The sequence below is a fragment of the Antechinus flavipes genome, chromosome 2 (assembly GCF_016432865.1).
Source record: "Antechinus flavipes isolate AdamAnt ecotype Samford, QLD, Australia chromosome 2, AdamAnt_v2, whole genome shotgun sequence".
Taxonomy (NCBI): Eukaryota; Metazoa; Chordata; class Mammalia; order Dasyuromorphia; family Dasyuridae; genus Antechinus; species Antechinus flavipes.
In genome coordinates, this window is record NC_067399.1 from 525867547 (window position 1) to 525884439 (window position 16893).

General features: G+C 31.5%; 1 protein-coding gene across 1 annotated transcript in view; it reads right to left on the reverse strand.

Annotated features, from left to right (window-relative positions):
• WDR72 (WD repeat domain 72) overlaps positions 1–16893 on the reverse strand; it is a 257455-nt gene that overhangs the window by 172017 nt on the left and 68545 nt on the right. Inside the window, exon 14 of the mRNA XM_051980681.1 lies at positions 7448–7667. Coding sequence (XP_051836641.1) covers positions 7448–7667 — 220 coding nt within the window. The remainder of the gene's footprint in view (positions 1–7447; positions 7668–16893) is intronic.

Genomic DNA, 16893 nt, shown 5'->3' on the forward strand with positions numbered 1-16893 from the left:
GAAAAGAGCAGGTTACTAGGAACAAGAACCCAATATTGATTTTTCTGTGGTGCAGTAAAGCATCTCCATTCTATTGGGCTGCTGTCAAAGCCACTCTTTAACAGCTGGAGTCAAATTGCACTATTTACAGCAAGAGCCCTTGTCAAGTGGACCATAAGTATTCTAACAATACACTATTCAAATGGCACTTTGCCACACAAATTGCTGACTTGATGAATAACCTATGTCAATGACTAAGGCCAATATAAAAGTTTCATTTTTATGAGAGGTTTTACATTCACACATTAAGTAAGCTTTCTTTGAGGAACTATTAAGCTATATATTTCAGGCCTTTTGACGCTGAAAATAATTAAAATCTGTTTAAATACATCAAGGGAACTTGACAACATTAATATGGATCTTTGTGTTAACTACATTTGTCACACGAGTCAGAACAGTGCCCTTCTGTTATTGGCACTCCCCACTGGCACGTGCAACACAATGAAAGAATTAAAACAGCCGAGCACCATGAAATACGAGCATTCTCCTTTTGGACTTCTGATTTACATGGCCACAAATGTTTGGATACGAGAAGTCTTTGAAGTCATGCTAGGATATTCGGGCTGGTTTCCCTATGATAGGCAGACGTTTTGGTCATGTAACATTGCATTAAAGCCCCCGACTATTGACACTACCTCTGAGACCTATGTGCTTGTCTCAGAAACAAAGCTGCAATCTGCTTTTCATTATTTTCTTGATCCTTTGAAATAAGGAAGAGGTTAAAAGAATGTTCATGTATTTTTCCACAAGAAGTAGAAAGTGACATTTGTCACTACAAAACTACTCTAACAAACAAAAGTGACTGAAATTTGGTATGTCTGGCAACTAATCAAGCAGATGATTTTTCTCTTAAACTATATATAGTGAAATTATATACCTAGACATGGCCTCAAATTGCTATAAAATATGGAAGGCCATTAATCACTTCTGATCAGCAATTGATAATATTTATTCCTATATTTGGAAATATCAGCAATAATGATACTGTTAATAAAACATTTAAGTTAGAGAATTAACATCATTGAATGCAAATGTATAAGTTATTTCATAGTTTTATAATGCTTAAAAAATGAAAGCCATGTGTCATTTTTATATCTCCTAAGTATCATAATTTCTATCACTTCAAACAATTATACAATATGTAGAGGTGTTTGGGGGAAAGAACATATTAAATTGGTTAATTAAAACTTTTCTCACTCTAGAAAGCCACAGTTCTAATAGATTTCAAGTTTAAAAAATGAAATGAAATGCTGTTTTAAAAAGTTAAAAAAGGAGATGAAAAGGAGAAAAAAATGACTACTGTATACCGCAAAAAAGAGGCATTACCCTAAGAGTCAAAATATTGCCATGTTTTAGTGAATGATTTAAAAACATATTACATTTCATTATTGTTGACTCCATTGTGTCAATAGTAAAATGAATGCTGCATATAAAACATAAATAAAAAACAACAAATTTCTCTACAACATTAAACACCTACTGCTACAATGAAATTAAAATATCCTTATTCTCAATGTCCAATTTGTAAATGAAACACTGAGAGCTCTTGGTTATAATATTATTCTTTCTGAATATTTTTTCTATTCTAAAATCTTTTAATAAATACACACAGCTATAACTAATTTTTTGTTGATAAGGTAATAGTAAGATCAGCTTTTGTGTTAGTAGCCTACTAGTGCACCATCTGCCTTGCAAGATGCTCAGCAGGATAATGCTTTAATAAGACTTTTCAGCAAATGGCACCAAAAAGAACTTTAGACCTCACACTCAGGTCAGTTAAAGGTCAATGATAAGTACAAGTTGTACAATCTAAATTCAAATGTACCCCTTACTTAAGAGAACAAATATAGATAGATATAGACAGAAAGATAGTTATCTTTGTCTTTCAGAAGCATGCATATGTGTGTGTATATATATATATCATATATGTAGATATGTGCATACTAAAGTCCCCCTACCCTTCAAAAAATACCCACCCCCAAACACACACACACACATACCAGAAAATAAAAGTCATACAATGGATCTCAAAAGTTTTCAGGCAGTTTAAGGTTATTAAAGCTTAATGCTATTTTTAAGATTTTTGGAATCTGATATATATACATGAGTTTTTCTCCAAAAGCCTCCCAAAATAGATGAGGGTGATTTGGCAAATATTAAGTCAATCTAAGAAATTTGAGCCATAATCTTAAACAGGAAGTGGAAGAAGATGGGAACTTCTGGACAAAGCACCATGCTACTAAAAACCAATCATCATGCATTCATCAAAAATCTGTGGAACACACAGTATACAAATAAGTGAGATAAATACACAGTTGGAGACAAAAATTTCAATGAAGCAAAATGCCTTGCCTCAAGAAGCTCAGGTTCATGTCTACTCTTAGGGCATGGCGTTTTTTATATTTCATCATATGTCAGGAAGGATCAAGATCTTTAAGGCAAAGTTTTCATTATTAGAATACATATTACAATATGAAAAAATCTTAGTCACTCTATAATAATTGTGACCCATATCTTTTCACAGAAATTATAGACACTATAGCTGTTTTTTTTTTAAGAGAAAATAAAATCTTAGAAAAAGTGACAATTAAGTTGCCATTGGCTCCAAATTATATTTGCTGTTAAAAATAACAGTGTTTATATACATAATAATAATAAACTATAAAGATTAAAAAGAATTTGGAAAAAAGAAATATGAGAGGATACTCTCAATCCACCCCTTCATGGAAGTGGGCTGTCTATAGATGAAATAAACGTGTTTTCAGGCTTTTTTAATGTGTTAATTTTAATTTACCAATCAATCAAAAAATACCTTTTGTCATATTATATAACTCTTTGAAAGACATAAAGGGATTTCATGTGATAAAAGAAAAAAATGTTAAAAAAATTTACTTTAAAAATTATTTTAATAATTTTTAACTTTTTATACTTTCTCTTAATGTAAATATATTTTCAATAAAAATAATCAGTAGATAATCATAATTTTATTTTGAAAAGAATTTTTTTCATATTTTTTAGCATTTAGCATTGATGAAATAGCATCAATGGACCCAGCTTTATTTTTTTAAAGTGTTCTTAAATTCTAATTTTTCTATCAGCTTAGTTGAGTTTACTTGAATAAACCAACTTTTGAAAGACAGGAAACACTGGATCTTCTGATTTTTTATAATTAGCCATGATAAATTAATTGCTCAAAGGATTTTGTTGCTTAACTTTTGTAATGTCAATATATCCATCAGGCAGTGAACTAGTATTTATTAATCATGAATTATCTGTCCAGGACTGTGCTAAGAATAAGGATACAAAGAATGGCAAAAACAAGTAATATTAATGACATTAGCTCCTAATTAGACTGCATAGTAATATATACTTATTTTAAATCTATTAACCTCACTTGATTATTATAATAAAACTATCAGGCAAATTCGTTATGATTGAAATTCATACTGTTGTGAGAGAGATGGGCAATGGCACAAAAATAGGACTACTCATCCATTTACTAATTTACTTGATCAAGTTACTTGGTCAAGTAACAACTTTTTCAAATCTCAGTTTCCTCATCTATATTATGGTAAAAAATAATACTTCCACAACATCCTTTAGTTATTCTAAGATATATTCTTTAACTATAACACTATAAATAAAATTTAGTTTTGTCAATAGAAAAAGAGAAAAGCAACTTTCCATCTCTAATATATTAACTCTTTTATACTTTTATGATAAATAAGCAATTCCTCCTTACTACAAAGTTTGTGCTTTATTTTTTCTCTCCTTCTGGGTATTTAAAGTCCAGTCTTTAGTTTTGGGGTTTTATTTTTTCATATAACCTATTTAACAATTTACCTATGGTACTTCTTCCTCTGTCTTCTCCAAAGTCATTTCACATTTGATGGAGAAAAAGTGAATACAGCATTTTAAGAAAGGCCAAATAGAGTAAACTAAAGAAAAGGAAACTGTTACATGTCCTACATGCTATGTTCAGAGATATATAGTCAACAGCAGTGTTAAATTATGTTTAGTTAGTAGCCCCCTGTAATTCTCATACACTGTGGTTCCAGGAAGTCTATCATTAACATATTGTTTTTGTAAACTTGACTGGGCCTCTCTTTTCAGAGAATCTTCCTCAATTGACAAATGAACAAAGAATATAAACAGGTAGTATTTTTGATGAAGAAATCAAACTATATGTAGTTATATGAAAAAAATCCTAAATTATTGATTAGAAAAACACAAAGTAAGACAAGTTTGAGATATCATCTCATACTTATCATTATCATATTGGCTAAAATGAAAAAGGGAAAATGACAACTATTGGAGAGCTTGTGGAAAAGCTGGAACAATGGTAAACTGTCAGTAGAACAGTAACTTAACCATTCTAAAGAAGAATCTGGAATTACGCCCTTTGACCCAGACATACAATTATTAGGTCTGTTTTGGAAAGATGTTTGGGGAAAAGGAAAAGAAATCAGATGTTCTAAAATGTACATAGCAGCTTTCTTTGTGATGACAAAGAACTGGCAATTGAAGGTACCCATCAAATGGGAAATGGATAAACAAGCTGTGGTTTATCAGTGTAATGGAATTTTACTGTGCTATAAGAACTGATGGGTTAGTTGATTTAGAAAAACATGGGGAAGACTTCTAAGAAGTAATAAAGAATGAACAAGCAGAACCAAGAAACTACTGTATATAGTAATAGTGATATTATTTGAAAAACAATAGTGAATGACTAAGTAATTTTGAATATTATAAATAGTCACATCAAGTATAAAAGACCTATGAAGGAAGAAACTATCCATATGTAGAGAAATAACTAATAAATAGAAGTATATATAGTATGGGGTGTGTGTGGGGGTGTGTGTGTGTGTGTGTGTGTGCACGCGCGCACTATGACCTTCTGTATTTCAGGGTGCAGAGAAACTAAGTTTGGAACTTAAAGTATAACAAAAACATAAATGAAGTGATATTTTAAAAAAGTGGCTCAAATCCCAAATTCCTTTTTGACCATTCAATACTAATGAAAGACACTGCATCTACATATGCATTCCTTGTTTCAAGCAAACAACTGTCTCTAATTTTGCAAAATTCATAGAGAAAAGAAACAGCAGGATTATCCCTAATAAATTAAATTGAAGAATTTTAAAAGTAAATTTTTAGATTTTTCAGTTAATAACATAAAAGAAAAAAAAGAATTAAGTGAAAAGGGTACTTTGAATTTAAATTTTTTTTTTTTTTACTCAGAGGAAGGAAAGTGAGTTTTGTCTGTTAGTTGTAATGTATAAAAACAGCAGATGAGAAAGAACATATCGGAATAGGAGTCAGGGAAACCAAGATGGTACCATCCTACTTCTCTGAAACTTAGAAAAAGTGAAACAAAGCATATGCCATTTATGACATATATTTTAAATTATTACTTACTGTGATAAAGCAAAGGATGATAAAATACATAATATGTTTAACTTTCAAATTTTTGAAAGTTTATTGGGTATTAGAGCTAAAATTGAAAGGGACTTCAGAAGCTATCTAACACAACTGCCTCATTTTTCAATTTAGGAATCTGAGACACAATAGTGGCAGATCACACTGTGGCAGCTGTGGGATTTGAATCTAGTTCCTAGGGGAAAGGAAGAAAGGAAGGAAGAGAAGGAGGGAAGGAAGGAAGAAGGAAGAAAGGGAAGAAGAGAGGGAGGGAAGAATGAAGGGAGAGAAGGAGGGAAGAACGAAGAGAGGGAGGAAGGGAGGAAGGAAGGGAAAAAAGGAGGGAGGAAGAAAGGGAGAGAGGAAGGGAGGGAGGAAGAAAAGGAGGGAAGGAGAGAGGAAGAAAGGGAGAGAGGGAGAGAGGAAGAAAGGGAAGGAGGAAGGAAGGGAGGGAGAGAGGAAGGAGAGAAGGAGGGAAGGAAGAAGGAAGAAGGAAAGGAGAGAAGGAGGGAGAAAGGAAGGGAGGAAGGAAGAAGGAAGGGAGGAAGGAAGGAAGGAAGGAAGGAAGGAGGAAGGAAGGAAAAAAGGAAGGAAGGAGGAAAGGGAGGGAGAAGAGGGGAGGGAGGGAAAGAGAGAGGGAGATGATTGATAGACTATTAAATTATTTGCAAAAATCTTTTTATTTTCTATGTATCCTAGTATTCATAATAACAAAAGATAGAGATAGAAAGTACTTTAGAAGTCATCTGTACCAACTCATTTTATAGATGAGAAAACTGAGGAATAGACAAGTTTAATGATTTGCCCAAGGTCAGGCACATAATAAGTGACATAGAGAGAACTGTAACCTAGATTTTCTTATTCAAAAACACCATGCCTTTTCTACTGAACTATACAAGAATTACTTCTATTCCACCATATTGTTGAATATAGAAGAAACACATCATCTCTATGGCAGAAAAAATAAGGTCAACAATTCTAATTAGCTACCTGTATTAAATGATAATATCTTAGACTTAAGATTTATTTCTATTATCTCAATGTGATGTTCTGCTTATAAAATTTATAAAAAGAACTGGAATGTTATCAAAAACAGACATTAACACAGGTGTACCTATCATTTATTTGCCCAGTAAAATTCAGTTATTGGCTGTCTACATTCCTTACTCCTCAATTATCCCATTTCTTGGAGAAAAGCCAACATTTAGTTCAACAGTTATTGCTATCTTCTTGGGTATCTTTTTCGAGTTGGCTTGTTCTGATATTTACTTTTCTTTTCTTTTTTTGTTGTTGTTGATTATTTTTGTAAAGTGTGGATCAAGAAAAATTAAATCAATCCAGTATCTCAAGGTAACTTAATTGAGCTGCTAATTAACTCACTCAACAGGTATTAGAAAAAAGAAAAATCCTTATTATCAAAATTTTCCCTGAGTAGCTTGACTGCTCCCTATGTTGATGTAAACAATTTTGTTTCTATGTATACATGGTTTGTATGTGTATGTATGTATATATGTATAGGCAGTATTGCTAAGATATAGGAACCAGATTTTAACCTATCAAGGCTGAATATATATTACAGAGATACATTTGACACACTTTTGTCTATAATTTTTTTATAGCTTTTAAAGATTCATATTTATAAACAAGTACAAATGGTCTCTGATAAAAGACAACAAGGACCAAATTGAGGAACGTAGGAATTAATTCTTCTCTAAATCGAGGAGTTTCTGTTGCACAGAATTCACAATTAGTTTGCTCAGGCATCACAATCATGAAAAGAAATTTAATTTTCGAGAAAGTGTACACTATATGCTGGTGACAAACACAGAAAGATATTCCTCAATCTGTTATAAGTACTTTGGCAAAAGTGATGAGAGATAGGGCATGGTCAAGTCTTTGAATTCTCCTGGATATGTGTCAATATTTTAAATCAGATTTATTATTACTTTACATTTTTTTAAACGTACGTTATTCACTGGCCTTGTGAGACAACAGGCTTTGACTTACCTTGGGTAAAGACTCAGCATGAGGAATGGGATAAGACAAGGTGCCAAGTTGGGAGGAGCTGGAGGATCTGTAATCTGCATTTTTGTGCTTGTATGATTCTGAAGCAACTGCAAACAAAGGCTCAGGCTTAACAAGCTGTGAATCTTCACAACAATTAAGAATCACTCTTGCTCTCTCTCCTGTTTCATATCTTTCCAAAGTGCCTAGAAAAGTGGTCAGAAAAGAAAACAGAACTATGTGAAAAAATCCCTATCAACTCCAAAGTCCACAGCAGCGGAAAATTATAATGCTTCAAGTTAATGGGCTGTTCTCATTTCTTACACTATCAAATGCAGGAGGGAAAATGCTTCTGAACCTTTCAAAGCATCCTCTGACTACAGCACAAACAATGGTCTAGAAATGCCTGCCTTTCTCTACATACATCTTTACCCACGGAGATCAATGGGACATTCAATACTCTGGAACAATAAAACCTGGCACTTAGTATACAGTATGTGCATAATCAATAACAAACAATAATAGAATATTTTAGTGCTGCCCCCTCGTGTTCAAGTAACAAACGGCAGGAATCACAATGAATTTGTTCTAAATGTTTGTATTTTGTCTCACTAGATTTATCAAATTTAGAACTTTTGTTTCCAAGCACAAATATATTCACTTTAAATGAGGAGCTGAAGTAAAAAAAAAAAAAAAAATGCAATTACAATTTTTTTTTCCATTTTCTGGATATATGATTTAAATTATTCACACTAATTTTGTCTGAACAAAATCGTCCCAGTTGCTTACCTTTATAATTTGTGATTAGACAAGGGGAAAAAATGTAATATTTCCTTGATTCCCTTCTATGCTCTATTTCTAGAATAAGTGTTCTTAACGCCCAGTTCTTAAACTAGATAGATGGATCGATAGATACAGATGTATACACACATATATACATACATAAACATAAACACATCTATGAATTTTTCTAACCATTTCAATATAATTGATTTCCTTTATAATCTTATTTATTTTGTTCATTTAAAAACATTATCAGGAAGTGATCCATAGGTCTTACTAGACTAGAGTTACTAGACCAAAGGGCTGGATGACATACAAAAGGTCAAGAACTTATGCTCTAGAGACTACACATATTCATAAGTAAATGAGCAGGGGCTTTATTGGAATTAAAAAGGAACAAATGTAAAAATGGAATGTCAACAAATGTTTCTTTTGTAGAAAGTAGCTCAGAAGTAGTTAAGTCTTTTTGTAAAACACAATGACATGCACTCAGGGAGATCTCAATAATGACGACCAGAGTATCTCATCCGAGATGGGTTCATTTGGATTATCAATGCCACGTTAAATATATATCCTGCTAAGTAAAGACACAATCGAAAGAAATCTTGTCCTTAAATAGAAACTAAGTTTATTTCAAATTGGCTTTTATATACAAAATGAGAAAAACTTAGATAGAGGATAAAGCATAATCAAGGCTTACTGATAATAAATTCTATTTCCTATAAGGGGGCAGGGTATCAACGATTTTATTGGCAAGTGGAACTTCTAATGGATAGACTCTCTCTTCATCAATGTAGGTGAACTTATTTTAAGTCTCAGAAGTTACGAAAGAGAAATGTGGGGGTAAGTAGCTTGTTGTTTTTCAGCTAGCTTCTGTTACAAGCAAATTTTGAACCTGACTTTTTCTGGCCATCAGCTAATTTTTTAAATCCCATATCATAGCATTTAAGAACATTTGTAAATTTCAAAGGAGACAAGGAATAGGCATTCATTAAGTTCCTACTATGTGCTAGATATTGTGCTAAGTGATTTACAAATATAATCTCATTCTAACCCCATAACAATCCTGGGACACAGGTGGTATTATGACCTCCATTTTACAAAAGAGGAAATTGAGGCAGATAGTAATTAAGTGCCCAGGATCACACAGCTAGAAAGTATCTAAGACCAGATTTGAATTCAGATTTACTGCATCCCCATTAGGGAACTATTTGGCTGCACAAATCTGTATCTTTTGTAGCCAACATAGTCAGTATAATTTTCTCCCCTTTTAATTGAAACAAAACACAATTACATCAATTCTCATGTGAATAAAATATTGGCTTGAATCAAAGAGTCTCATAATGTCTCCATCGTTTTCATAATATTTCCTTCACCCATTCATTTATGAAAAAAATCTATATGACCAAGAAAACTTACAAAGAAATTATTCTTCCAAGTATTTTTTAAAAAGGAAATTCAATGTTCGCTCTTAAATTAGTCAAAATAAGTAAACTTTTTTCTTTAAGAAAAAAAAAATCTTCAATAGCTAACCAAATAAGAAACGGCAAGCATCTCCATCCTCTAAATGACACTTTGAGAAAAAAAATATAAATGTAAAAATGAAACCACCTGGGGCAGCTAAATGGTGCAGTGGATAGAATACTAGCTCAGAAGTCAGAAGGGCCTGAGTTCAAATTCGACCTCAGAAACTTAACACTTCCTGGCTATGTGACCCTGGGCAAGTCACTTAACCCCCATTGCCTCAGAGGAAAAAAAAAACACTTGATTTGATAGTGCATGGTTATTTTGTTATTGCAATGTGAACTCTATAAGATGCTTTTACACATTTACAATGTTTCTCCAAAATATATTGTATATAACTGAGAATTTCAAGAAGGTACTAATATCTTATTTTAACTACATACAGATATGCTTTAGACATAGGTCATATTTTTTTTCACAAATCTGACATATAAATTTTAAGTGTGGCATCTAAGTGTTATTTTCCCTATATATATAATTAAAATACGAACTGTATATTTACATATATATATGTGTAAAATATGTATATGTGCATATATACATGTGTACCTCTTTCCTTTCAAAGATCTCATTTTAGTGATATAGTCTATATTTTCAGCATGAAGCAGGTATACATGTATATGTTTATATACAAGTATTTTCACTTTACATAAGTTTGTTAATGTATATAAACATACTATTTTATAACATTAGTCATATTGATTTTTAAATGGGTCATTCTCCACTAAGCCCATATATAACACAGCCATACACAATCTGACTTTTAGCTTCATCTCCAGATTTATTTCACATTACTCGCTATATCTAGCTACCCATAAGCTGCCTATAGTGAATCAGGGTGAGTTTGAAGAAAAATTTAGATTAACATTCCATTACGTAAAAGGGAAACATTTGTCTATCTGATTAGAAGTAGTATAGTAATACAAGTATTTAAATATTACTGTAAGGGTGACAAAAAACTTTATAAAGATTATCACATTTTATCTTCAAAAGAGATGCCATGATTATTTTTTTAATAATTATCCTAAATTTATTTTTAAAGCACATTTCAAAATATAAAGAACAAAAAAGAGAAATATAATTAAAGTATGAACTTATTACATATAGTGTAGGGTTTCAAAAAGCTTATTAAATGAACATGGTAGCAATAACACTGCCATATTTGTTACCTCTTTTTTGTGTATATTTTTTAATGTTCTACCTCATTTTTCTTTTTTTTTAATATTTTATTTTATTTAATAATAACTTTATATTGACAGAATCCATGCCAGGGTAATTTTTTTACAACATTATCTCTTGCACTTGTTTCTGTTCCGATTTTTCCCCTCCCTCTCTCCATCCCCTCCTCTAGATGGCAAACAGTCCTATATATGTTAGATATGTTGCAGTAATGCCATGATTATTAATTCTATTTTACAGATCAGGAAATTGAAGAAGCCAGAGGTTAAGTAACATAAACACAGATAAATCTAACAGGAGTCGACAATCACATAGCATTTGTTAGTTTATATGATATCTTTTTCTAAGTAGTTCTTTGAGGTACATGATATAAGTGACAGGTGATATATTTATTATTGTGGTTTGTTGTTGTTTCTATTTAACAAATGAGGAAGATGAAGATAAATGTCTTACCCAGGGCCACACATCCAGCCATTGGCAAAGCTGAATCATATATTTAAGTCTCCTAATTCCACAATGAAGGAAGGAACTTGTTTCAATTGAATGAGTTCAAGTGTCAGAATCAGGAAAAAATGAATTAAATTGGGGCATCCACACCTGTGCCTTTGAGCAAGTTATTTAATAATAACAGTAATAACAATAATAACTAACATGTCTATAGTATGTGACAAGAACTAAGTTCTTTATAATTATATTATTTAATTTGATTCTCATAACAACCTTAAGAAGCAGATGCTATAATTATTCTCATTTTACACAATTCACAAAACTGAAGAGAATTCATCTGAAATCAAGCAGTTAGTAAATGTCTGAAGTCAGATTTGAACTAATGTTTTTTCTAAATCCAGATCCAGTGGCCTATCTACTGTGCCACCTAACTAGCACTAAAAGCAAGAACACATGCCTAAAAAGTGAGTTTTCTTTTTCTTCTAGAAACAATAGGGAGATGCCAAAGCTTGTTAAGCATATATTGGGGGGGAAAATTTGAGGGAAAGAGCTTTTTTTCTTAAGGTTAAACATGTGCAATTCTTCTAAACACATTTCCATATTTATCACACTGCATGAGACACATACACTCAAAAGGGGGACAAATGAGAAAAAAAAAAAGCAAACAAAAAACAGAAAATAAAAAGATGAAAATAGTGTGATATGATCCACTTCAGTCTCCATAGTCCTCTGTATGGATGAAGATGTCACTTTCTATATCAAGTCTATTGAAAATAACCTGAATCACCTCAATGTCTAAAAGAGCCAAGTCCATCATAATTAATCATCATATAATCTTTCTACTGCAATAAATAAATAAACAAACAAATAAATAAACAAAATGCCTAAATAAATGAATCTCCGAAAAAGAAATTGAACAATCCAGCAATGAACTATCTAAGAAAAATCTCCAGGAACAGATTAGATTAATTCACAAGTGAATTCTACCAAATATTTAAAGAACAAATAATCCCAATACTATATAAATTGTTTGGGAAAATAGGTGGAAAAAGGAGTCCTATCAAAATACTTTTATGACACAAACATGATGTTGATAACCAAAGCAGGAACAGCCAAAACAGAGAAAGAAAATTATAAGCTGATTTCCCTAATTAATATTGACGCAAAAGTTTTAAATAAAATTCTGCTATGGACTTTAAAGCAATATTTCACAAAAATCATATATTGTGACTAGGTACAATTTAGGCCAGGAATGAAGGGCTGGTTCAATATTAGGAAAACTATCAACATGATTGATCAAATCATATAACAAAAACAACAGAAATCAAATGATTATCTTAATAGATACATAAAAAGCCTTTTGCAAAATACAGTAACTGTTCCTATTAAAAACACCAGAGAGCATAGAAATAAATGAAGATTAAATAAAAATGATGAAGTAATTTTTATTTAAAACCATATGCAAGCATTATCTGTAATGATGATATAAGCAAGCCTTCCCAATACAATCAGGATGAAGCAAAGATAAGCATTTATCACCCCTATTATTTAATATGGTACTATAAATGTTAGCTACAGCAATAAAAGGAGAAAAAGGAATTAGGACAGATAATAAGGAAACAAAACTAGCACTCTTTGCAAATAATATGTTATACTCAAAAAATTCTAGAAAATCAACAAAAAACTACTTAAAATTATTAGCAACTTAAGCAAAATTGAAGAATGCAAAATAAACCCAATTAAATCATCAGCATTTTTTATATTAACAACAAAGTTCAGCAGCAATAAATAGAAAGAGAAATTCCACTTCAAATAACTGTAGACAATATAAAATGCATGGGAGTCTACTTAACAAGACAATCCAGGAACTAACACAACTATAAAACACTTTAGACAAATAAAGCCAGATCTAAGCAACTGGAAAAATATTAATTGCTTATGGATAGACCAAACCACTATAATAAAAATGTCAATTCTACCTAAACTAATCTACATATTTAATGCCATACCAATCAAACTATCAAAAATTATTTTGTAGAGCTAGAAAACATAAAAGCAGAATTCATTTGAATGACAAAAGCTCAAGGATATTAGGGGAATCAATGAAAAAAAAATATGCAAAAGGTTATCTAATCATACCAAATCTCAAACTGTTTTACAAAGAGATAATCATCAAAACAATCTGGTACTAAGAAATAAAGCAGTGAATCAATAGAATAGATTAGGGACAGATTACATTATAATGGATGACCTAGTAAACTAGTGTGTGATAAACCCAAAGATCCAAGATTTTGGAACAAAAACTCATTATTTGACAAAAATTCCTGGGAAAACTGGAAAACAATATGGCAGGAACTAGGCATGGACCAGTATCTCACACTGTATATGAAAATAAAACCAAAATGAATGTGTCGGTTACAAATAAAGGATGATAACATAAGCAAATTAAGTTAGCATGGAAAAGTTTACATCAGATTTATGGATAAGGAAAAAATTTAGGACTAAAGAAAATAGAGGGGCCATTACAAAATATAATATTTGCAATTTAGTTTGTATTAAATTTTAAAAATTGGGCAAACAAACCAAAATTATCAGGAAAGTAGAAAACTGGGAGGAAAATTTTGTAACAAGTTATTTCTGATAAAGACCTCATTTCTCAAATATATAGATAACCAAGTCAAATTTACAAAAACATAAGTCATTCCCTAATTGATAAATGGTCAAAAACACAGGAACAGCCAGTTTTCAGACAAATTAATAAAAGTTATCTACATTCATATAAAAAATATCTAAATCACTAATTAATCAGAAAAATTAAAATTAAAACAACTCTGAGGTACCACCTCATACCTATTAAAGTAACTAATATGACCCCCCCCAAAAAAAAGAAAGTTAAAACAACTCTGAGGTACCACCTCATACCTATTAAAGTAACTAATATGACCCCCCCCCAAAAAAGAAAGTTAAAACAACTCTGAGGTACCACCTCATACCTATTAAAGTAACTAATATGACCCCCCCCCCAAAAAAAAAAAAAAGAAAAGAAAGAAAGAAAGAAAATCTTCGATGTTGGAGGGAATGTAAGAAAACCAGGATACTGATGCATTTTTGGTAGAGTCTTGAACTAATCCAACCATTGTGGAGAGCAATCTAGAACTAAGCATAAAGGGATATAAAATTGTGCATACCCTTTGATCTAGCAATGTCATTGCTAGGTCTATTGTTCAAAGAACACAATAAAGAAAAAAGGACCTATTTGTACAAAAGTATTTATAGCAGCTTTTTAAACTGGAAATCACGGAATGCCCATGAACTGGGGGATGGATTAAAAAATTGCACAGGTGTAATGGAATATTATTATGCTATAAGAAATGAAAAGCAGGATTTCATAAAAACCAACAAAGACTTACATGAACTAATGCATACTAAAGTGAACAGAACCAGGAAAACAATGTACACAAGTAATAGCAATATTATACATTGACAAACTGTGAATGACACTTATTCTCAGAAATATAATGATTCGATACGATCTCAAAAGCTCAAGGAGGAAGCATACTATCTGCCTCCAAAGAAAGAACTGATATTGAACATAAATTTCAGCATATTACTTTTCAATTTCTTGCTTTCATTTTTTTTCCTTCCTATTCTTACACAAAATGACCTATATGGAAAGGTATAACTCACATCTGATTGCCTACCATCTCAGAGAAGAGGGAAGGGAGGGAAATAAAGAGGAGAGAGATAGAATCTGGAACTCAAAACTTTAAAATTCAAATGTTTAAAAAAATACCCAAAAATTGTTTAAAATTGATAATGTGGAGAATGAATGCAAATCAATTCATGCTCAACACATGCTATGTTCACTTGTTTTTTTCTGTTTCTTATTCCCTAATAGTTTTTCCCTTTTATTCTGATTTTTCTCTCCCAACATGATTCATAAAAAATGTGTATTAATTCTAGAAAATCATCCAAAAACATACTGAGAACAATTCATAGCTTTAGTAAAGTTTCAGGATATAAAATAAACCACAAAACATGAGCATTTCTACATTTTGAAATAAGCTTTTGGAATAAGAACAATTTTGCTGGGAAAATTGGAAAATAACAAGTCAGAAAATCAGCATAGACAAAAGTCTCTAAAGGACCCTGGTTATAGCCAAAATTCTTATAAAGTCACAAGCTTCATTAAGAATCCCAGGCAGAGGTACTTTTCAAAAATTATATATATATATATATATAACACATTGCTTTATGAATCATGTTGAGAGAAAACAATCAGAGCAAAAGGGAAAAACTATGGGAGAGATAAACATAGCATGTGCTGATTTACATTCAGTCTCTTTAGTTTTTTCTGGATGCAAATGGCATTTTCTGTCCAAAATCTATTGGGATTGCTTTCAATCACAGAACCACTGAGAAGAACCCAATCTTTTATAGTTGAAAATCACACAATCTTACTGTTATTGTGTACAAAGTATTCCTCGTTCTGCTTGTTCCGCTCAGCATCAGTTCATGTAAATCTTTTTAGGCCTTTCTAAAATTAGCTTGTTCATCATTTTTTATAGAACAATAATATTTGATTACATTCATATACCATAATTTGTTTGACCATTCTCCAATAGATGAGCATTTACTCATTTTCCAATTCTTTGATATCAAAAAAAGAGCTGTTACAAACATTTTTACTCATGTGGATCACTTTTCTCTCCTTTATAACTTCCTTGGAATACAGACCCAGTAATGGCACTGATGAGTCAAAGGATATGTACAGTTTTATAGCCCTTTGGGCAATAGTTCCAGATTGCTCTCCAGAATGGTTGGATCAATTCATAACTCCACAACAATGTATTAGTGTCCCAGATTTCCCACATCCCCTTCAACATTTATCATTATCTTTTCCTGTCATCTTAGCCAATCTAAGAGGTGTGAGGTTGTATCTCAGAGATATTTTAATTTGCATTTCTCTACTCAATAGTGATTCAGGGCATTTTTTCATTAGACTATAGACGGTTTTAATTTCATCATCTAAAAATTGTCTATTCACAACCTCTAACAATCTATCAATTGGGAAATGACTTGTATTCTTATAAATTTGACACAGTTCCCCATGTATTTTAGAAATAAGACCTTTACCAGAAATATTGGCTGTAAAGATTTTTTCCCAGTCTTATACTTCCCTTTTAATCTTGTTTCTGTTGGGTCTTGTTTGTACAAAAACTTTTCAGTTTAAAGCAATAAAAGTTGTCTATTTTACCTTTAATTATGTTCTTTGGGTCTTCTTTGGTCATAAATTCCTCCCTTCTCCAAAGATCTGATAAGCCAATTATCCCTTGTCCTCCTAATATGTTTATGGTATCATCCTTTATGCCCAAATCATGTATCATTTATTTTCTGGCATATCATTTTCCAGTTTTCTCAGTAATTTTTGTCAGATAATAAGTTTTTTCCAGAAACTAGAGTTTGGGAATTTATCAAATACTAGATTTCTATAGGCCT